This window comes from Photinus pyralis, unplaced genomic scaffold, assembly GCF_008802855.1.
Source record: "Photinus pyralis isolate 1611_PpyrPB1 unplaced genomic scaffold, Ppyr1.3 Ppyr1.4_LG1, whole genome shotgun sequence".
Lineage (NCBI taxonomy): Eukaryota > Metazoa > Arthropoda > Insecta > Coleoptera > Lampyridae > Photinus > Photinus pyralis.
This window is the reverse complement of record NW_022170249.1, coordinates 32,212,469-32,232,517: the sequence shown is the minus strand read 5'-3', so window position 1 is coordinate 32,232,517 and position 20,049 is coordinate 32,212,469. Positions and strand designations below refer to the sequence as shown.

At 35.0% G+C, this 20,049-nt stretch overlaps 5 protein-coding genes across 14 annotated transcripts; 2 read left to right on the top strand and 3 right to left on the bottom strand.

Moving 5' to 3' along the window:
- Positions 1-148: 148 nt before the first annotated feature.
- LOC116160158 lies at positions 149-1,640 on the bottom strand. The gene has a single exon (XM_031473295.1). The coding sequence runs from the start codon at positions 1,465-1,467 to the stop codon at positions 241-243; it is 1,227 nt and encodes a 408-aa protein (XP_031329155.1). The 5' UTR covers positions 1,468-1,640; the 3' UTR covers positions 149-240.
- A 946-nt stretch (positions 1,641-2,586) lies between these two features.
- Positions 2,587-7,947, top strand: LOC116159118 (conserved oligomeric Golgi complex subunit 4-like). 3 transcript variants are annotated; one of them, XM_031472029.1, is made up of 11 exons: positions 2,587-2,709; positions 2,756-2,953; positions 3,004-3,375; positions 3,419-3,841; positions 5,437-5,684; positions 6,473-6,695; positions 6,742-7,008; positions 7,054-7,239; positions 7,291-7,511; positions 7,558-7,619; positions 7,692-7,947. In XM_031472029.1, exons 1-10 carry the CDS (start codon positions 2,656-2,658, stop codon positions 7,598-7,600), a joined length of 2,235 nt encoding a protein of 744 aa, XP_031327889.1. In that variant the 5' UTR covers positions 2,587-2,655; the 3' UTR covers positions 7,601-7,619; positions 7,692-7,947. The 3 variants fall into 3 exon arrangements, with proteins under 3 accessions (XP_031327889.1, XP_031327890.1, XP_031327888.1); XM_031472030.1 differs by having other exon boundaries at positions 7,558-7,629; XM_031472028.1 differs by lacking the exon at positions 7,692-7,947 and having other exon boundaries at positions 7,558-7,669.
- Positions 7,948-10,122: 2,175 nt separating this feature from the next.
- On the bottom strand, positions 10,123-11,424 carry LOC116159704 (protein FAM122A). The gene is made up of 3 exons (XM_031472749.1): positions 11,103-11,424; positions 10,953-11,043; positions 10,123-10,902 (listed from the first exon to the last, which is right to left on the bottom strand). Exons 1-3 carry the CDS (start codon positions 11,231-11,233, stop codon positions 10,279-10,281), a joined length of 846 nt encoding a protein of 281 aa, XP_031328609.1. The 5' UTR covers positions 11,234-11,424; the 3' UTR covers positions 10,123-10,278.
- Positions 11,425-12,403: 979 nt separating this feature from the next.
- Positions 12,404-14,842, top strand: LOC116160273 (THAP domain-containing protein 2-like). Of its 7 annotated transcripts, none has more exons than XR_004143173.1 (4): positions 12,404-12,896; positions 13,049-13,116; positions 13,459-13,663; positions 14,412-14,842. XR_004143173.1 is itself a non-coding variant. In XM_031473447.1 (4 exons), exons 2-4 carry the CDS (start codon positions 12,744-12,746, stop codon positions 14,531-14,533), a joined length of 480 nt encoding a protein of 159 aa, XP_031329307.1. In that variant the 5' UTR covers positions 12,404-12,627; positions 12,725-12,743; the 3' UTR covers positions 14,534-14,842. The 7 variants fall into 7 exon arrangements, 3 of the variants coding, with proteins under 3 accessions (XP_031329307.1, XP_031329306.1, XP_031329305.1); XR_004143171.1 differs by having other exon boundaries at positions 12,404-12,966; positions 13,025-13,116; XR_004143172.1 differs by having other exon boundaries at positions 12,404-12,966; positions 13,025-13,183.
- Positions 14,843-17,956: 3,114 nt separating this feature from the next.
- LOC116166989 (U6 snRNA-associated Sm-like protein LSm4) lies at positions 17,957-19,067 on the bottom strand. Of its 2 annotated transcripts, XM_031482231.1 has the most exons (6): positions 18,961-19,067; positions 18,662-18,694; positions 18,565-18,606; positions 18,417-18,515; positions 18,192-18,363; positions 17,957-18,137 (listed from the first exon to the last, which is right to left on the bottom strand). In XM_031482231.1, exons 2-6 carry the CDS (start codon positions 18,662-18,664, stop codon positions 18,061-18,063), a joined length of 393 nt encoding a protein of 130 aa, XP_031338091.1. In that variant the 5' UTR covers positions 18,665-18,694; positions 18,961-19,067; the 3' UTR covers positions 17,957-18,060. The 2 variants fall into 2 exon arrangements, with proteins under 2 accessions (XP_031338091.1, XP_031338085.1); XM_031482225.1 differs by lacking the exon at positions 18,961-19,067 and having other exon boundaries at positions 18,662-18,816.
- Between the last annotated feature and the right edge of the window lie 982 nt (positions 19,068-20,049).

Below are 20,049 nucleotides of genomic sequence, written 5' to 3'. Positions count from 1 at the left end.
TATCATTTGTATAAATGTATAGTGGGTTAGATTGGTAGAGCAGCCTTGGCTGAAACTCCGCCCAGTTCAAAATAAACACTAATAAAAACCAGTCTCATACTACTTGAACATGGAAGGTTTACAGCTATTATCAGAAACTACGCATATATTACTTTCAAAACACATTTTATTACAACATTACAATTAGAAAAGTATAAAATCCCGACCATAAAAAATGGTTGTCTGATGAAAATGGGAACGTCACACCATTTTTACAATGGTAATAAAAGCATTTGAATAAAATACAGGAATGTCTTTGGTGCACCAATCTCTTATTGGCCTGAAACTAGCAAATGGGTTCTCCCTCGACATAACAATGTACAGCTCCACATCAGGAATGAATTTTTTGATGTAATTAATATCTTTTAACATTTCTTCGTGAGTATATGAAGTAAAAACGAACGGAACTTTATTGATAATCATAAAGGGAATAGATGAGTACCATTCATCGCAAGCTTGATCTTCAAATTCATGTAAACCACAATTTAATGCAAGTACTAAATTTGGCTTTTCTATATTTTCCACCACGTCATGATACAAAGCCTTCTTCACCTTAAGAGAGACCTTTTTTCCCCTTGACTTGCAAGTTTGGCATAAATTGATATTTTCAGGTATGTCCACAGCTTCTGGTCCAATTAAGATGAACAAAACTTCATGTATATAATTAAATGCGTGTAAAAGCAATTCGGATGTGAGAATCCAGTCAGTTGTGCCTTCAGCAGCGGCCGCCCCCACTATGTGTATAATGTATTTATCATTGCTTGTGTAGTCATATAATGATTCTTGAATGGAGTATGCAATTACAGATCCAGGGGATAGTGCTTCTGACTTTAAGGATTTGCAAATGACAGATTTCTCATTCTCCTCATTGCGCAGCAACTTTAAAAGTTCACTCATATCTCGGGGTAGTCCACTCAAACATGCTACCTGTTTTATATCTATTTCAGGATACGACTGAACTTTAGTCAAGTACCAATCAATGTCTAGGCACACTCTTAATGCAGCACAGAACTTCTTGTGAATGCCTCTGTCACAAAATGAATGTTCATTGCTACAATATGCGACATTACAACACTTTGGGCAATCTGTCAAGTTTGATTTTGCGTAACACCAATTGCAGACACGAGGAAACATCCACATTTGACATTCGAATGGTTGCAGATCTCTCTTTAGCAATGATACCCATTGTCTTTGCATATTCAGTCGATAACGGGTCCATTCCTCAAAACTGCCACTAGGAGTGTTGTCATTCACAAACGTAAATGCAATTACTTTACATAGTTCACGGTGATTCCGCCAGTCCAACTTTTGATGTTCTTTTGAACAGTAAGCCACTATTTTACATCCACTACATCTTCGTAATTCAGTTGGTGTGGTTTTGCAAAAATGACAAACCCCAAAATAGTAAAAATTATTCGAAAGAGACATAAAAAAGCACACAAAAGTCTTTAATATGAATTACCCATTCTTATGCACAGTAAACTATCGAAGGGTGTTGATCAATAATTACAACCCCCAACCTCAGTTCCAGTCCTCAATACACAAAAACAATGCAAAAACAACAATTTTAAAAATTCCATTTTTTAGTTCACATGTGCTCTAATTTACTGTCAAAAGACCTACTATCGAATAATTTCATGAACTACAAGTATTTGCAAGAACTACTTTCCCAGGACCTTTTTCGTTTAAATTTGTGGAAGTTATCAAACTGCTTGATGTTTGTATTTAAATCAAGACTTCGCCGCGAAAAGACAATCCCGCACGAGGGGCAAGTTACAGGTATCGCAGGGGCGATATGAGTAAGTTGTGATTCACTAATTTGTACATATTCCGTAGTGTAAACGTTGAATTTGCCACCAAAGGCCCTGTAATTTTTCATGTTGCAAAAAAAAAGAAGTTTTAATTAAAACGAAATATATCTTTATGTAAAAGAATATGCACTATAATTTTGTGTATTATTTTTTTCCTATAATTAATAGTAATTGATATTATTTAATAATGATTTTTATCATCTATATTAGTGGCCATAAAAACCGAAAAAAAACTGGAGCCGGAACCAAAAATTAATGACGCTACAGACTTTATGCAGTCACTGTATTGTATAAGTATTTATTTATTTTTTTTTACTTACTTATTTTTGTCTTTATTTTTGAGTGAGCGAAGTTTCAGCCAAGGCTGCTCTGCCAACCCAAACCACTATTTATTTACAAATACCCACGTCCACACCCGGATTTGGGACTTTAATGTAAGAAGAAATACGGTCTTTTCCTAAATAAGGGACGGCAGTATTAATTGAGGCTTAACACCTTATACCCGACGTTGTTCAATAACTATCTATGAGGTTTGACTGTTTCGTGAAGGCCTAACATCATTATGCATAACCGCATAACAAAACAAAATATAAAAGTTGCATCTTTAAAGTACCATTACATCAAAAACTAAAATTATGAAGCATTCTGTGAATACAAAATTTGATTAGATCCAATGTGTCAAACTGTAGTTCCTATCAAAAATAGTAGCTTGTTTAACCTAGAAAGTGACGTTTACAATCGGACAAATGTTTACATTTCATATTCAAACATTAACCTCAAAAGATCAAAAGCAGAAATAACTACAATGACCGATTTAGAGGAGATGCAAAAAGAATTAGACAAAATTAAGCTCCAAGAAGTATATTAATCAGCGACATGGCACCTACTCTTATATTAACTTTTAGGAGCAACTGTTTGAAGAAATGAAACACTTTGTCAACCAAAGGAGTTACGTGGATGCAAAAATAAAAGTGTTATCAAAAGTTTTGCCCACATTAAAATCTCTCAAAGTTGAAACTCAAGACTTGGTAAACACAATACATAACATTGCTGAATCTGCTGAAGGTATTAGCAATAAGGTTCGAACCTTGGACTGTGCACGCGTAAGTACTTTTGCTCAAATTGAATTCAATGGAATAATGAATAATCACAGAATCGCGTAGACGAGTGCCAGCAGAGAGTCGCTGATCTAATAGACGTCGGCTTGTGTTCTGAGGGTGTACAAACCGCAATTTTAAATGAAGATTACGAAAAGGGCGCTGGTCACGTTCATCGGTTTTTATCAATGGATCAATCTTTACTGAAGCAGTCTGCTACTGATATTGAAAATGTGTCTAGCGTCTTAAAAGCTGTCGGAACTTTACAAGATGCAGCTGGTCAGTTGAGAACGATCGTCCAGCATAAATTCGATGAAGCGGTTCGCCTAGAAGATTTGGCTAGTGTCGAACGGTTCTTTAAAATTTTCCCACTGTTAGATATGCATGATGAAGGTATCAGGAAATTTTGCAATTACTTGTGCGATAAGGTTAGTTTGGTTTATAAAGGGGGACTTTATTGTAAGTTTTTAGCTAAGAGATACTGCCGATAAAAATTTACAAACTGCGCTGAATGCACCTGTTACGGATAAAAGGCACCATGTCAAATTTGCTGATACACTAACCCTGCTATTTGAAGGCTTGGCGAGAATTGTCGACATTCATCAACCTCTTGTAGAGACTTACTACGGACCAGGCCGTTTGATGTCGGTGGTTTCATTTTTACAGAAGGAGTGTGATACGCAGGTTAAATTAATTATAATGGAGTTCCAGAAGCATAGACAACTTCAGAAGAAGATTAATCAGATTTCCGAGGTGGCAAAAATGAGCAGTAGCTCGAGTTTTAGTAAATTGGATAAGTTGGATCCTAAAGAGTTGGATATTCTTATTCAGGAAATTACCATAATGCATTTTCGGATGGAATTATATATCAAATTTATAAGAAGGAAGGTTTTGGTATGTAAAAATTATTCCATAATGCATCAAGTATACGAGGCATTATTTATGTGCCATACTATGCTTATTTATATACATTATTTGGTGTAAAACCGGCAGGGTACATACTAGTATATTTCATTTTTAATTTTATTAAAATGTTTATGGGAGTTTCACTTATTGGTAAAGGAAAATCAGTCTTAAGATACTTATTTTGCAGTAGATGAACATTTTAGTAATACATAATAACGTAAATTTAATTCCGTAATTTATTTGTATAAAATTAATTATATGTTCACCGGAACTAACACTATAACGAGAAACTAAATTAAAACAGCCCTTAAATAGATTTATTAATAACAGTTATGTTATTACGTACGTGTACCCAAAGTATTAAATCGGCAAATTTCGGTTTTTCTGGCATATATCTTCGGAAGTAATCGGAATTTTCTGGTTTTCTTTACAGTATGATAAGTATTCCTTAGTTGCGTAACTTTCCCCTAATTTGACCATTTTCGTATCTTCTGTGGTTTCCGAGATCCCCATGATAGACATCCATATCTTGACTATAGTGTATAGTGTGGTCCATATGAAAAAATGTAGCTTAGGGTCGTATTTGTGGTCTGGTCAAGAATTAGAGTTTGTAATGTTGGAATTATTGTTACAAAATTTTAAAAACCATAACAAAAACCTAGGAAAGGGAGAAAGTACAATACATTTTCCTTGATTATTTATTGCGAATGAGTTCGAAATAAATTCTTTTTGATTCTGTGTTTATTTGAATCTATTGTACAATCCATATAGTCTTCATGTTCAGATTTTTTCTATTTATTCTATTTTATCAAGGCTCTTAAATTATTAATTTTGAGTCATTATTAGAATTTTGTTTTGTAGCAAATGCCGGATATGTACGAGGAAAGATCACAAAAATTCTAATTTTCAATTTTTGATTTATTGGAGCTAGCTCGACAGGTGATTTGTGGATGGTGTAGTACTATAGTTGTAGTAGAAACCGAGTGTAGGTTTCATATGTTATTCCATATACAGAGTCGTTGAACTCTTCCGAAACGGCTCGATCGGCACACTAGGAACTATATTAGAACAGATTCAAGTGATTCAAAAAAATTAAAAAAGATTCAAAAATATTTTTAAAGAATTAGAAAAATGGTTCAAATGTTTAAAAAAATACAAAAATTCACGTTTTTGATCTTTTTATTATTGTTTTGAATCAATGTTAAATTTTTTTGAATTTTTTAATGTTATTTAGTGATCGCGTTGGAACGATAATTGCAGATCTTGCTCTTTTAGATCCGCCTTTTTTTCCACAAACCGGCTGTAACTCCTCTATTTTGAATGTCAAGTCCCGGCTGATCATCCGCGTAGGTTTCGAGAGTGCTTGGCAGCCCAACTCCAAGTCTCACTATTAAATTTAAAACTTTTTATGGCGTAAACTCAGTTAATACACAATTGTTTTATTACTAACCGTCTATCATTCAGTTTTAACAGGTTTGACCAAACAGGTGTTAAAAAATCCGTTTAAAAAACCAGCTAATACCTAAATACCTGCCGGTTTTACAGTGTGGCGGAAATTGATTCTGTTAATAATCTGCTTTTAGGCTGATATCGAAATAAGCGTTTTAATTTCGGAGGAACGCAATAATCAAATTCTCCAACTTGATAAGCTCATTAATGCAAGTGATTTAAGTAGAAGGAAGCACGACTTACTATCCCTATATCTACAGCTAGAGCAGTACTTTATGGAAGAATCCGTCAGTAAAGCAGTTGGCATCGATTCTACAGAAACGGCGCAACAGACTTCCAGTATGGTGGATGATACATTTTTTATTATCCGCAAATGCATAAGGTCTGTTTACTGTTGTTAATATACAGGTTGCCTATGGTACAAATAACCATAACCATTTAAAGAATTAAAAGTCTATCTATTTCAAAATTGTATCAAATGTAAAGACATAATTAGTGCAGAAAAATACCTAAACTCACAATCTGGATATACTAATGTACAGGGTTTCCTATTAATAAAGGTCACATGCCATATCTATGGAACCGCTAATTGCACAGCTTGGGGTAAAAGACTTTGTTACCAAAGGGGCCAAAACAAATCGCTGGAAATTATTTTCAAGTTTCTAGGTTTACCGCTAGAGGCGTACGAGTCATGGCTAAGCAGAAAAATAATATTTTTTCCTAAATTATACCCAACAAACATGCATAAAAAATACAACGGTTCCATAGATTTCTGTGACTTTTATTAATAGGACATCCTGTGCAGTGGGGGGGGGGGGCAATTTTGTTCTAATTTAGTTCGTTTGGAACTTGATGTTACAGTTCCCTGCAGTTTGCTAAGAGCTTCTCAAGTTGTCCTGTGACATATTATATCTTCAGTCTATTGTAGCAGTTCTAAATTGGTGTGACTTTTCCTTCTCTCCCTGCATTGGCAGGGAGCCGGATATTTAACCCATTGCTACAAGGTTCAAAATATCAAGTTACTTATCTGTTACATTAACATATACTACAGGATTTGGGTTTAAAAAGTATGTAGGGTGTCCCAAATATAATTGTCAGCTTCTGGAAAATTAACCAACAATTGCTTGAAGACCGCAAACAGGACGCTCCATCTAAGTTATTGTTTTGCAGGCGTGCAATATCAAGTGGAAGCTTAGATGGAATTTGCGCAGTTATAAACATTGCATGCGCAGTCTTGGAAAATGATTTTTGTGGAATTTTACGTGGACGGTTAAAGCAGGGTTATCCATCAGGGTATTTAGATCTAACTCAAGCGTACAACGTCCTTCAAACCTCTATTCAACATGGCCGACTTCAACCAAGCGATACCGAACAGATTCGAACTGCTTTCCTTGTATGATTTAATAATGTTCATACATACTTTAACAACATAATTCTAGATTGCTTTAAATAATGCTGATGCAAGTACTGAGTATGTAGAGACTTTATGCGACAGTGCGTTAGGTGATGTGAAAAAGGCAATTCCAAATATGAACACTAATGAACATGGCAAATTAGAAAGTTGTCTCTCCGGTCTCTCATCGGTAATTATTAATTTGAAAGACGTAATGGAGTACGGCATGCAACAGTTACGAGTCAGTGTGATTAAGCCACGGATTAGTCCTTGGGTTGATTCATTTCTTAACATCAACCACCAGCTTAATGATGTAAGAACTACTGCCTTAGCGGCTTAAAGTAACTCTGCTGTTTAGGACGAACTGTCAGAGTATGAAGCTGGAGAATCTTTTGTTCAAACTTTAATCATGAACTTGGATTCGTTACTTTCTTCATTTAAGGACAGTTTGACCTCGGCCAATTACGATGGACTCATAAAAATTCTCATAGGCGAAGTAACCGCAAGATTTGAGAAGGTCATTTTTAAGTCAGCATTTAATAGAGCAAGTTACTCCGATGAATGCCGTGATTATTTTAATTTCTTTTAAATTTAGTTAGGTGGATTGGTGTTGGATAAAGAAGTGCGGTCATTATCCGGGTACTTAACCAGCGCGACAACATGGTCGGTCCGAGATAAGTTTACGAGACTCTCACAAATTGCAACCATCTTAAACTTGGAAAAAGTTACAGAAATAACAGACTATTGGGGGAACCATGATGGGGCGCTCACATGGAGATTAACCCCTACTGAAGTTAGAACAATAATGGGTTTAAGGTGTGGCATTTTGTACGAGTATCCCTTATTTATTTACTTCTTTCAGGATTGATTTTAAGCAAGAGGATATACAGAGGCTGAAATTGTAAATGTTAATTTTATCCGAATGTAAGTAAATGTAAGGTTAAAATAAATCATAATGGTTTTCAGTTGCATTATTCTTCTCTCTTTTTGTTGTAGATTAAAGACTATTGCAATTGTGACCGCTCGCCTGGCTCACAGTTGTTTAAAGCGCATTTGTCCTTTTGAAAGGAAACCGGCCAACCATTTACAGAGGAACAAATTTATTGCTCATAAAACAATCAAATAAGCTGAAAGAAAAACAGACTACCAGGGCAGAATTGAGGCAAAAAGCAATCGATAGAACGACATCAATATTAATAATTCAAAATCTCCTGTCGTAACTGCGATTTACAATAAATGACGCACAAACACAGCTAGATCAAATCGAATCTCGATTTAGACAACACTGATTTAGTTGTAATTGTAATTATAGTGTTGGCTCTTTGATGGTGGACAACATTCCTTTTAACGGACATTGGGAAACTTACGTAATCCTGGAAACACGCCTACTTTTATTACGACGTAAAGAAACGCTCCCTAGCTTTCTTCTACACTACTTTACTTTACAATTAAACAATGACAGACTGTTTTTTCAAATATGGAAATAACCCAAAACAAAACGGCGAGGTTATTTGTAAACGGGCCCCATAAAAGAAGCTCCGATTAACGTCTTCCTCTTCTATTTAAAACAATTTCCCTTTCTCACTAACTTACCTACTTCTATATTTACTTAATAATGCATCATCTTAGAAAAATCTGCGCCTTCGCCGATATCACGTCTTTATCTTGAAATTTGTAATTGGCTTTGCAGCGATAAGAAAGCTTCCTATCTACGACCAGAGAAAAACTTTTGCAAATACAACACACATAATTCCTAACTGAATAAATCTATAGGCAGTCTTTTAACATGTAATATAAATGTACCAATACCAATATGATCGAAAAGAATGTCCAATCTCAAATTACAACCAACTACTGCACATACAGGGTGTCCCATCGTTATTGCAGGTGCCAAAGCATACACAATATGTACCCCCCCCCCTTCGAGGGACACATTATTTTAAAAACTTAAACAGTCCTCAATTGTGTAGTGATTTGTTGGAAAGAAGTCGATTGTCGAATCTCTTCCAAGGTAAGTCACATCGAGCGAGCATGTTTAGTAAAGGAAAACCAGGTAAATGTATCCAGTGAGCAAAGGGTGAGTGCACCTGCTCAGTGAATGTGTTAAATCAAATTAATGAAAGACAACATTCAGTTAACCCAGAACCGGACTCTGGCAGTAGTGGTCTTGACCGTGTAGGGGAAGGTGGAGAACGATTCCGCGTGTTTTTATTGATTGATAACTTGATACTTAGATTCAACTTCTGGCATTGCGTATTATACGGCCATCCCGTTGAAACCAACAGTTTCCAACTGTTTTTTTCGTGTGCCTTACATCCAATTGTATTAGTATAAAAAATGCTACTCAATACAGTTGTATGTACTTTTCTTACGGGTCATATAAAAAAATAAAGTTGATGATTTCTCTGAAACGAAATGTTGTATTGAAAATGTCAGTTGTTTTTTTATTTTTCTTATATGTTCAAAAAACATCAGAAAAAAAAAGAAATCGTTAAATTTCGGTTTTTCTGGCATATCTTCGAAAGTAATCAGAATTGTCTGGTTTTCTTTACAGCATGATAATAACTGTTTAATTGCGCAACTTTTCCCTAATTTGACCATCCTTGTATCTTCTATGGTTTTTGAGATCTCCATGATAGACATCCTTATTTTGGACACAGTGCATATAGCTGTAAATTAAGGGTACAAATATAATCAACGTCATTTATATATACAGTTTTAGAAGAAATTGAATTCTGGATTATCACTCAATCGCCTACATCAGACACACTCACCCTAATATTCAATTTGCAAACTCCTACTGATCAAAAAAATAAAAATCAAAAATAGAATTATGCAAAATAGAAGAAGTTTCAAATTTATTTGATTTAATATAGTTATTTGAAAATATAACTGCTATAAAAAACAAGTGCGCTAAGACAAGTACTGAACCTTTGCAGTATATTGCTACAAGTCGAAGAGAAATACAGTCTTATATTTATATTGGCGTTATATTCACAATGTTTCTCTAAGCTACAAAATTATAAAAATTCCTATTAAATATTAATACAATAAACAATATACAGAATTGTAAACAATTATTATGCTGTTGTATTCACAACATTTTCGTGAGGGGAGAAATTCAGCCAAAATATGGTTAATTAATTAAATAATTGGGAGTAGACTAGATAATACAGCATAATATTTAAATATGCAAATTGCAACATTCATACAGCACACTTTAAACTTCACACTATCGTCAAATGAATTCTTATCAACTACATGTTATCTATTTATAGCTTAATACTAATATTCTATTACTGTTAATTTAATATACCTACATATAAATAATATGAACAATTTTACAAATTAGCAATTGAAACTATTTACAATATAATTTTACCATTGCGTTAAAACTTTTCAAAATTTGGCAATGCACAAAAACGAATGATTGGATCATACTTTATTCTGTGAAATTCTTTATACCTGTCTAGTGAAGGTCTAAATCGTACCGTATAATATGAGTTCATAAATAACTTTTACAAAAAGTGTTTTAAAATATACAGTCATTGTCAAAATCGTTTAATTTAGATAATATACAATTTTAACTAGGGCTCTCCGCCATATCTTGATCGGTTTTTGTTATAATCATACTTTCTGGCAATTGCGGCCGACTAGGCGAGGGACTATCAATTAATCTAAAATTAAAGCTGGGCGAATCCGCACTCGACAAAGATTCGGGGGTGCCAATTGAACTAAGCGAGCCCGGTAGAGGACTCGAGGTCGTGAGTAAGCCGGCGCGATCCGACGCACCAAAACTATAAAACCGTTTCGCACGAGGGCTCAAGTGATAGTCTAATTTGTCCTCGTCTAATTTTCGTTTAACTCCGAGTGGACTAGGCCGTAACACCGGACTACAGCTGCGTCTGATTATGGTACGACTGCCTCTCGTGGGGCTTTGAAAACTAGGCGAACTTACACGAGTTGGTGAAGGAGAATTACATAAAATTCCCATGCATGATGGAAGACTGACGTGAAGTGGACCCATTTTACCTGTTTTTGTTTCATTTGGAGATTCTGTAACTAAACGCAAATCTTCCCAGGACTGAGATATTTGCATTGTATGGTGAATTTCACGTTCGTGCGCTAACTCTCGTAAATTGCTCGTGTCTGCCCATTCTTCTTGTCGTAGCTGGCTTATACGAGGTGTCAATCGTAAACCCGAGTTCTGCACGAGAAGTTTTAATTTAAATTTGACTCAAACGAGTTAAATCTCACCAAAGAATTGGATGACGGACTAAAACTCCCACTAAATCTCCGCGTTCGCGGTTGATTAATGCTACTGAACAGATTTGGCACAGGTTGATCTCTAAAAATATGTGTTGAACATGCAGTAAACTATTAATAAAGAATTTTTGCAATATAAACCTTGGAGAAGTACTGGAAGGTGAAGTGGACATTGTAGAATTGCTGTCGTTGATTGTGGGTGCACTGGAACACCTTTTTAGAATTCCCGCAGGAGAATCAACGTCCATGGCTGTTACCGGATTTATTGACATTCATACGATTCACTTTTCCCGTCAATCCGATATCGTAAGGCAGCATTTGCCTATTCAAATTATAAAATAATACGCAACTGCGGTACGTAGACAAGCTTTCATACGAAAGTAAACAATTTTTATTAACATTAAAATAATTTAAAACTAAAGCCCAAGGTCGGTAAAACTGTCAAAATCGTCTTTTTCCTGGTGCGCATGTTTGTCATAAAACTGACAAGCACTCGAATGACGTACACGTTTGCCAGATTTTCGTTTGTACACCGTGTATACGTATTTTCAATTTGAACACATTAGATTAGCCATCGATGCTGTCATTCTAATTGGACCAAGTTGCGTTCTAAACAATTGTTTATTTTGACTTCCACCACAGTTGGACCGAACAGTGTACTTAAAATAATTGACAACCCTCTGCCGCTGCCAAATGGTATAGACATGATAATTAACTATACTCATAAAAGTCAATTTCACTTGCGGTACCAGATAATCCTTGTTTGGCCAACATGATCTATATATAGTATAGTCCAATCATAGGCGGAGTTCCAAAAAAAATGGTTCCAGAAAAAAATCCGGAAGTGTTTTTCCTCAGCAGTTTGTATGTACATATTTTGGCCCGCTGATTTCGATTTTTTATTTTGCCACCTCGCCAGCAGAGTTTTTTTACATTTTCGCTTAATAACCTAATAACGCTCATGAAATTGGTCGTTGGTTCCGGGCGCCATATTTGTTTAAATTGCTATACTTTGGTATGAGCGAGTTTACAGATTTTTTTGCGTTTTTGAGAATTTCTGTGAATGAAGGTGCTGCGTAAAGTAAAATGTATATTGTGGACATTGTTCTATAGAAACAGAGTTTGATGTGTTTAAATCCAATAGAAATTAATTACGAACAGATGATTATGCTGCTCAATTGTGATCATAAATACGCTTGAATTGGTTTAAATTTTAACATTGATGATTGCTTTTTTGTACTCCGTTGATTGGCTTTGCAACGAAACCTGTTGGACCCTCGGCTTATTTGGAAAAAGAGCTTTTTTTGATTCCCTACTCCACACACTTTTTTTGACATACTGATATGTAACACGCTGTATATAAGAAAAACCCTATACAAGGCAGTGGCAACAATGGGTGCCTAATTTATGATAGGTTGTAGAGACCACGCCTCTTCCGCAGCCATGTTGCATCATGTTTCTGCTTCATTATGTATACGGTTTTGTGCGAGTTATCAGAATAATTCTTTTTCTCTGAGCTTTGTATTGAAATACTAAAAATTAAATCGATTAACGTGTATTCATTGACTTTGTAATTAATAATAAATACTTGTGGCCTGTAATAATCATTGTTAGCATAAATATTTGCTGGTGTTTTGGCCGTGGAGTATCTTTTGTATTGATACGTGTACGTTATAATTGATTCAGAATATCAAATAATGTATGATTAATTATGACGAAAGTGAAATGTCTAATTCTTGTTTTTCAATACTTACTCTAATTAGAAAACCAACTGCAAGAATCATGCCTGGTTGTGCTGCAATCCACTGTACAAATTCCTCTGTGAAAGGTTTTTTGATGAAACGGTTTCCAAGGGATCCCATACGAAGGAAGCAATGGCGTATTAAATGTAGGAGGGATAATTGGACCCCGTCAAATAATTCATATTTATGTGAGGTACCTATATGTTTACCAGTAGATGTATAGGTACAGAAAATGTTGTTCTCAATGATTCAGTTGAATTTGTGTAGGTACCTATACTTATATTATACATTCGCCTAAGGATTGTAACTGTTTGAATGTAGGTAATTGGTAATTCTTTATACAAGGCAGGCTCCTGTAATTGTACATTTTTCCAACAAGTCAGTGGGCCAAGAGCCAATAGGGATGCTGCAAAGTGAGTTTCGTCCATAAATTTGACACAAAAATGGTCCAATTTGAAAAAAATTGGGTTCTTTGTTTAGGTACTTTATTGAAGAAAAGTGGTAAATGAATAATGAGGCATCATTTACCACTTTTCTGTCACTGTTGGTAGCAAATGAGAATGCTCAGTAAAGTAAACAATAGCCAAAATTGATATTTCTTTTCATTTGATGATTGTATAGCTACCGAAATCATCTGTGGTCACATATTGTTTGAAACACAAAAAACTCAAGTTTGCTCCATGTATTTCCCATTAGCTTGTTGAGAAAGAATACTTACTGTGAAATTGAAAAAATGATTCATATTTTGATTGCAGGCCCATTTTGCTCCTGATATGTGGGAGAAAACTCGGGAAGATGGAACTCGCAAACTAAAATCTGATGCCACGCCCACTTTGTTTTCCTTCTCAAAACAAAAGCAATCAAGAAAGCCCCCCACTCAAAGGTTCTTACAACCAAAGAATTTAAGAATGCCTCCCATCCATAGGAAATTGACGAAAACTGAATCTTCATCATCACATGGTAAGATTTCCTAGTGTTTTCATGTGCAAATAGAACATTATCCATTGACTATAATCAATAGATATAAGGTATAGGAGTCATTTGGGGTAAAACAATGCATTGAAGTTTCTGAGAGGGAAATGAGTGGGAACAGCAGGTAGCCCATGGGTGTGTAAAAAATATTTGCTAAAACTGAATCATGCCAATTGGCATCTTGTGCTCCATGGAAAAGTTTATAAGTGCTTGTTCCTAACTTTATTGGCATTTGAGCTAACGGATATTGCTTTGTTGGTTAGTCAATTCTGGTAAAAGCACGAGGGTAATAATACATACGCACGTATACTTTACCCACATGTTTGTATTTTCGTACTACATGGATAAAAGATATCATCAAATGTACTTATGTTACAATTTATCCTTATTTATCCTTAAAGTTCTTGAAAATGCTTATTTTTTGATCTGGAAGCTGTCCGATTCTTGAATCCCAAAAGTAGTGAAGCCTCGCTGTTCTTATTTTTCTTTGACTCCATTCATTACTTTGCTGGAGTGTTAGGTAATATAATTATTTTTAAGGAATGAAAGTGCCGAAATGAGCTCATAAAAGTTTTATTATTTGAAGAGCCAATTTAGCATGGTACAGATGATTGATATCATTGTGGTTTCTATTGGGTAATGTAAAGAAAGCACAAGTATGTCGTTTTACCACAAATGAATATTTCGATTGGACCTGATTCACTGTGAAAAATTGCATGATGCATTTTCTTTTCAGGGGTTACTGAAACCGCAACAGAAGCACCTAAACCACTTAATGCAGATATACCAAAATCATCTACATCAACTGCAGATTTGTCCGAGGAATTTCTCATCAATAAAATAGATTCATCTCAATGATTATATGAAATTGTACAACAGGGAAAAGGCGAAGGCAGAAAGTATTGAAGACTTGCGAAATTGGAGAAACAAGCTGAAGAACATGGAAAAACAAGCCACTTCTCCTCAATTTATTGAGTTTAATCTCATGAAGTGGTCAAATGGGACGGTCACACAATGCTTGACACTCGAGTTTTCTTATGGAAACAATGGGTATCATAAGTTGATGAAGAAACTCTCCAGCGAAAACTTCTACACATCAAATTTGATTCTGGTATCCTCCATGAAGTTTTTCAATTTATAGAAATAAAATTCCAACTTTTCAAGTCACATGACAGAAGTTGTATGTTGGTACTATTTTTTTATAGACGAAATGGCTATCACGCCATGAAGCATATTTGATTCTTCTATGAGCAAATATTTTGGGGAACCACGAACCAAACCTAGCCCCAACGTTCAGGTGTTGTATTCCAAATATGTGGAGAACCTCCTATCAATTATAACATTCAAAATACTGTCAAACCAAAAAAAGTTTGAGATGTAGGTATTTGCTGATGTTCCACACTCATTTTTGAGAAATTTAGTCTGCCTTCAGAAGGAGTTCGGTCCAGTCATACTAGTGAACTGTTGTTACATCAGCAACCACATACATTCAAATTGGCACCAAAATTTGTCTGGAAAAAAATTACTCGAAAATTAAGGTTAGTGGTTAGCCTTAATAGTGCATTGAAGTTTTTATCTGAGGAGCTGGACAAACCTGGAGTATTTGACAACAACCTGGTTTTTAGGTCAAATTGAAAAAACCTCCAACAGGAGTTCGAATTTCAACTCGGTCAATGTTTGACATTCAAGAGTAGTTGTTGAATTCGAGAAAATATGTGAGAGCAACAAAGCGACTAGCTAGTAAAACTGAAGGTGAACATTCTTCCACTTACCTATGCATCATTTTTACATTGAAATAAAATACATTTTTCCTGACATTACTGTCTTATTATTTCTTGCACCTGGCTAACACATGGGCTGAGATAAGAATTTTTCATCTGTGGCAGATAGAAATTACCTTTGATCAGTTTCAAGCATTCTGCCGGCTACTCCGAATTAGGTCTTCCTAATTCGTAACGTAAATACCGTAGTATAGTCAATACTGTGACTTAAATTTAATTACCACGTGATTTATTTATTTACAATTAAGTAACAATTATAACAGTTTTCAAATGAATTAATTTATAACAGATTATTTATCACTTACAATTTATAACACAGCGCATCGACGTTGGAACTGACTCGAAACACAATTCGATTTGCTTATAAAAAACGCCGGCCTTTATCGAACGCTCTCGAATATTCTAGAACACGTCATATTTCCCGGAAAGAATGCGTCACATCTGCCTTAGTTTTTTTTATCGCCGAAGACAACTAACATTTCATGGCGCCTCGATGTCTATCAGCATTTCTAGAATATTCGCCACAATAGTTTCAAAATTAATCTTTGTATAGATGCTATAGTTACAGAATTCTGTTTAATAACAATGAAATAACTGATAGGAAAACAATAGTTCTAAATATTCAACAAATCACTTTAATACTAAATGAAAGACACGAGATATGCAAATATCTTTTTTCTTATGTGATGCACGGTATATCTCAGTATGATCTATAATTAAGAAATTTCCTCAATTCCAGTAAGAACCAATATCACGCAGCTCCAACAGAGGCTACATCCAGATATAATCAAGTGTTCAAAACTCAGTTGGAATATATGAAATTCACTATTTAAAAAGATATCAAACGGATTTCCTCAGTAGATATCTAGGAGACATATGCTGAATTAACACCTAATGGAGATCTGTAGGGGTATACGTATATTTGGATATGGCGGGACATGTGACTGCACGTCTATGTGTATCTAATGTAGATGATGGGTATCCATAAAAAAACATGTTTTAGATGTCTAGTGGTTGTCTGTGTGATGGCAACCGCGCGACTTTTTAGTTGAAGCTCCATCTAGAGAGCATGAATGTTTCTTACAGCCATCTTGGTTTGAATTGTTGTCGAGAGAGAATTGTACCTATACAGTAGAACCCCGATTATCCGTGCTCAATGGGACCGGATGGCGCACGGATAATCCAAACAATTTATTGTTTCTTAGGGTAGGCATACGTATGTATACTAAAAATATAAGAAAAAAAATCAAACTAAGGTATGCACAATAAATTCTACAAAAAAGTTCATAACACAATGAAAAAAAAAACAGAATTCTAGATAAGGTCTAACACAAGTACAGTTGCAACTTACATGTAGCCCGCAGTCAAATGCGCTAATGCTAAATGGCTAAATTCCGCTTAACCTGCATCGGCTGATGAAAGATAATTCTCTGAGCATGCGCGCACTCGGTATTACAGCCTGCGTCTCCCTCATGGACTAGCGAAAATTCTCGTCAAGTGATTTACGGCAATGGTATTTCAATTAAAACTTTAAAAATGTAATTTCAAAAACGCGCAAGCATGGCACGGATAATCCGCATCCCGGATAATTCGCGCACGGATAATCGGGGTTCTACTGTACCTACTTTTTTTTTGTATTATTTAATACAGGTAGTAACCTTTACATTTCTTTATCAATTTCAATTTATTTTTGAACATTATTTATTTATTGTTGTCAACTTTTATTATTTGAAACCGTTGGCATTTTTGGTGTAAATGTTTTGATCAATGTATGAATCTTTCTATTACATGGTCTTGGATTAAAGTTTAATTTATATATTTAGTCATTTATTTACGTGGAAATTATCGATTTGGTTGACGTTTGTATGGACTTGTGGACTTTTTACCGTGAGGAGACAATTCCAGGGATGGGATTAATTGTATAAGTAAAATAGTTCCGACACTTAAGACTGTGGTTAATCTGGAATTTCATCTTCACACTGGCGTTTCCCGAACGAGGCACCAGTTCTCTGTACCAGGGGTAGGACCCTGGTAACAAAAAAACTCTTTGGTTTTGAATGTATGTGCGATGAGTTGCGATTTACCAATTTCAACACGCTAGCAAAGATTGCGAAAAATGTGGAGTTGTATGAGTTGAGATATGAGACTTATTTTAAGATATAATAAACAAGCGTCTTACAGGACAACAGGTGGTCGCTGGGAACCGAATCCCTTCTCAGATCACAGATGGAAGAGAATACTCGAGAGAATATAATGGAGGTTTTTTCATGTGAAAAGAATTCTATTAATAAACCTTCACTTTCTGCAAGCATTCATAAAGTTTTAGGGGCGTAATTGAATCGATGTCCACATGCACATGCTCTCTAGTATTATGACGCGTTGTATGCAGATCGGCATAGTACATCCATAGTACCACTACAGGTTGGTTTAACAAATTGGAAACTTAATAATAGCAATTTGGCAATAGATATCACTAGTATTTTTTTATGAGAACAAATTATAAATAAAATAAATGTATTAAGAATCATCATAAATGAAACTAAACTGATACACATCACTGAATTAAACTTACTCCATTTAAGTGAAATACAAATTGGTCTATAGTTACTTCTGTTTAGTCTTTTGAGCAAGATTTCGTCCGCCAATATTTCCAGTTTTCCCACCACCTCGGCCGAAATTACCTACAATTGTAAATAATTTATAAAGTGAACCTAACAAGATATTTACCAATTTACCTCTTGTGGCAGGTCGTCCTCTTTGGCTTTTTGCACCCTTATTGTCTCTACCCCTATTCTTTATCGCGGTCTCCTCCTTTACCATGTCGATTACTTCATCTGGAATCCTGAGGTATTTGATCGTGCTTCCTCTGATGTAACATTCAGGCATCCTCCAGAATTTATCGCCGTCCTATAGATAATTAAACACTGTAATGTTTAAGAGACAAGTTTAAAAAACCTTACTCGGGATGTACAAATAACTTCTCTTAAGTTTATGTTCATCCAGTTATCGCAACTTACTAAGTGACCATTGTAAGTTTCGCCATTTTTCAATTCTACAAGCTAGAAATGATAAAATGAGTTCGGATCATAGCAGCCAAGTTTTACGTACCATAGGATGATTTTGGGCTGTTCGTAATAAGGACAAGGGCAGCTATAATTTAATAAACAGACTGTATGTAATAATAGTAAATTAAAATTCAACTTACCATCTTTATAGAGATTTTTAATACAAAGTTAACCTAAAAACCGGTGCAGATTATTCGATTTAAATCGTTGTCGGTGGTTAATTAAACGCAAACATACAGGCTGCTTTTAAATGAATCGAACACCTTTGCGAAGTTACAGTGGGGAGAGTAGCAAAGGAAATGTACGCTTTGTGAGTAGATTAAATTAAATGTGAATATGAATTATGAAGCAAAGAACCACGTGGGCATCCCTGATGAATGCAACAAATGATTAAAGAAATAAAATGTTAAATTAAAAATACCATATACAATGATCATACCTATATCCAGCGTTGAAATCTTGACTTTTCCTGTAGTTACAGTCGGCAACACTGGCAAAAATTACATGAATTTCATATCAAAATGTAGAACGTTTCGTACCACTTTCAAATCTCCATAATTCGGATTGGGTGGTACCATAGAATTACCATAATTCTATGGGTGGTACGAATAGAATGTTGTGTTACACTATGGCGGGAAGAAAATTGCACAAAACCAAAATATCCATCTTAATAAATAAACAAGATAATACTAATCTTTGACAAAACAAAGAGTTTTGTACGTAAGAGCCGTTTGTTTGTTTGAGAATGATTCTAACTTTGCTGTCGAAATGTGTTTGCCGGAATATATACTTTTTTTGTTGTTTTTGAAATTTGTTCTTGTCAATGTCATCTAGATAGATATATAATGCAGTGGAAATTTTGTCTGGAACACAAGATGACGGCGCGCCCCTCACAAAACCCAAAATCTTCTCATTCTCATGGAACACCTAGATTCTAGAATAACGGGTTTCATTCTTGGATAACATTTTGCTACAAAATCGTACACGAGTGTACAAGAATCACTCCAATTTAAATTTGTTAGTGTTCCTCAGCCAGAAAAAATGACAATTTTTAAGCTAACTAACAGAGATTAATAGATTATATGATCTATTACAAATTGGATAACAGGACTAAAAAATCACCCTATAGGTAGTAAACGAAAAAAATACTCATGTTTATTTTGAACTTTGATGACACAAGTGGAAGTTGTTCATGGAAACTCGCAACTTATTTCTTCTTCTTATTTATTATTATTATCGACCAGTCGGACCAGTCAAGATTAACATTGTACCGTTTGATCAGGTGCCTTGAGATTTGCATAACCGCAGGCGTTTTTCCGCTTTGGAAAACAACCAGTGCGTATTTCTGTATTATTTGTATTGATTAATACTACACTGGTGACTGGCGTCTGCGACGATAACATGCATCCAAAAATAAGTGACAAAATAAATTGAAATAAACAATTACGCCTTTTTACCACTAATCCATAAATATGTGCATAGATGGCGCAAACGTCGTCAATACCAAAATGAAATTTCTATTTGATGA

Excerpts from the sequence above, each read along its gene's own strand:
- LOC116160158 (XM_031473295.1), bottom strand. The coding sequence starts at position 1,467 with ATGTCTCTTTCGAATAATTTTTACTATTTTGGGGTTTGTCATTTTTGC.
- LOC116159118 (XM_031472029.1), top strand. The coding sequence starts at position 2,656 with ATGACCGATTTAGAGGAGATGCAAAAAGAATTAGACAAAATTAAGCTC. Across the intron at positions 2,954-3,003 it reads GAACCTTGGACTGTGCACGC|AATCGCGTAGACGAGTGCCA; the intron begins GTAAGTACTTTT and ends GAATAATCACAG. Across the intron at positions 5,685-6,472 it reads ATTATCCGCAAATGCATAAG|GCGTGCAATATCAAGTGGAA; the intron begins GTCTGTTTACTG and ends ATTGTTTTGCAG.
- LOC116159704 (XM_031472749.1), bottom strand. The coding sequence starts at position 11,233 with ATGTCAATAAATCCGGTAACAGCCATGGACGTTGATTCTCCTGCGGGA. Across the intron at positions 11,044-11,102 it reads CCTTCCAGTACTTCTCCAAG|AGATCAACCTGTGCCAAATC; the intron begins GTTTATATTGCA and ends ACATATTTTTAG. Across the intron at positions 10,903-10,952 it reads GTCCGTCATCCAATTCTTTG|AACTCGGGTTTACGATTGAC; the intron begins GTGAGATTTAAC and ends CTTCTCGTGCAG.
- LOC116160273 (XM_031473445.1), top strand. The coding sequence starts at position 12,663 with ATGATTAATTATGACGAAAGTGAAATGTCTAATTCTTGTTTTTCAATA. Across the intron at positions 12,897-13,458 it reads ATAATTCATATTTATGTGAG|GCCCATTTTGCTCCTGATAT; the intron begins GTACCTATATGT and ends TTTTGATTGCAG. Across the intron at positions 13,664-14,411 it reads TGAATCTTCATCATCACATG|GGGTTACTGAAACCGCAACA; the intron begins GTAAGATTTCCT and ends TTTTCTTTTCAG.
- LOC116166989 (XM_031482231.1), bottom strand. Across the intron at positions 18,516-18,564 it reads CAGCCCAAAATCATCCTATG|CTTGTAGAATTGAAAAATGG; the intron begins GTACGTAAAACT and ends TATCATTTCTAG. Across the intron at positions 18,138-18,191 it reads AGGACGACCTGCCACAAGAG|GTAATTTCGGCCGAGGTGGT; the intron begins GTAAATTGGTAA and ends TTACAATTGTAG.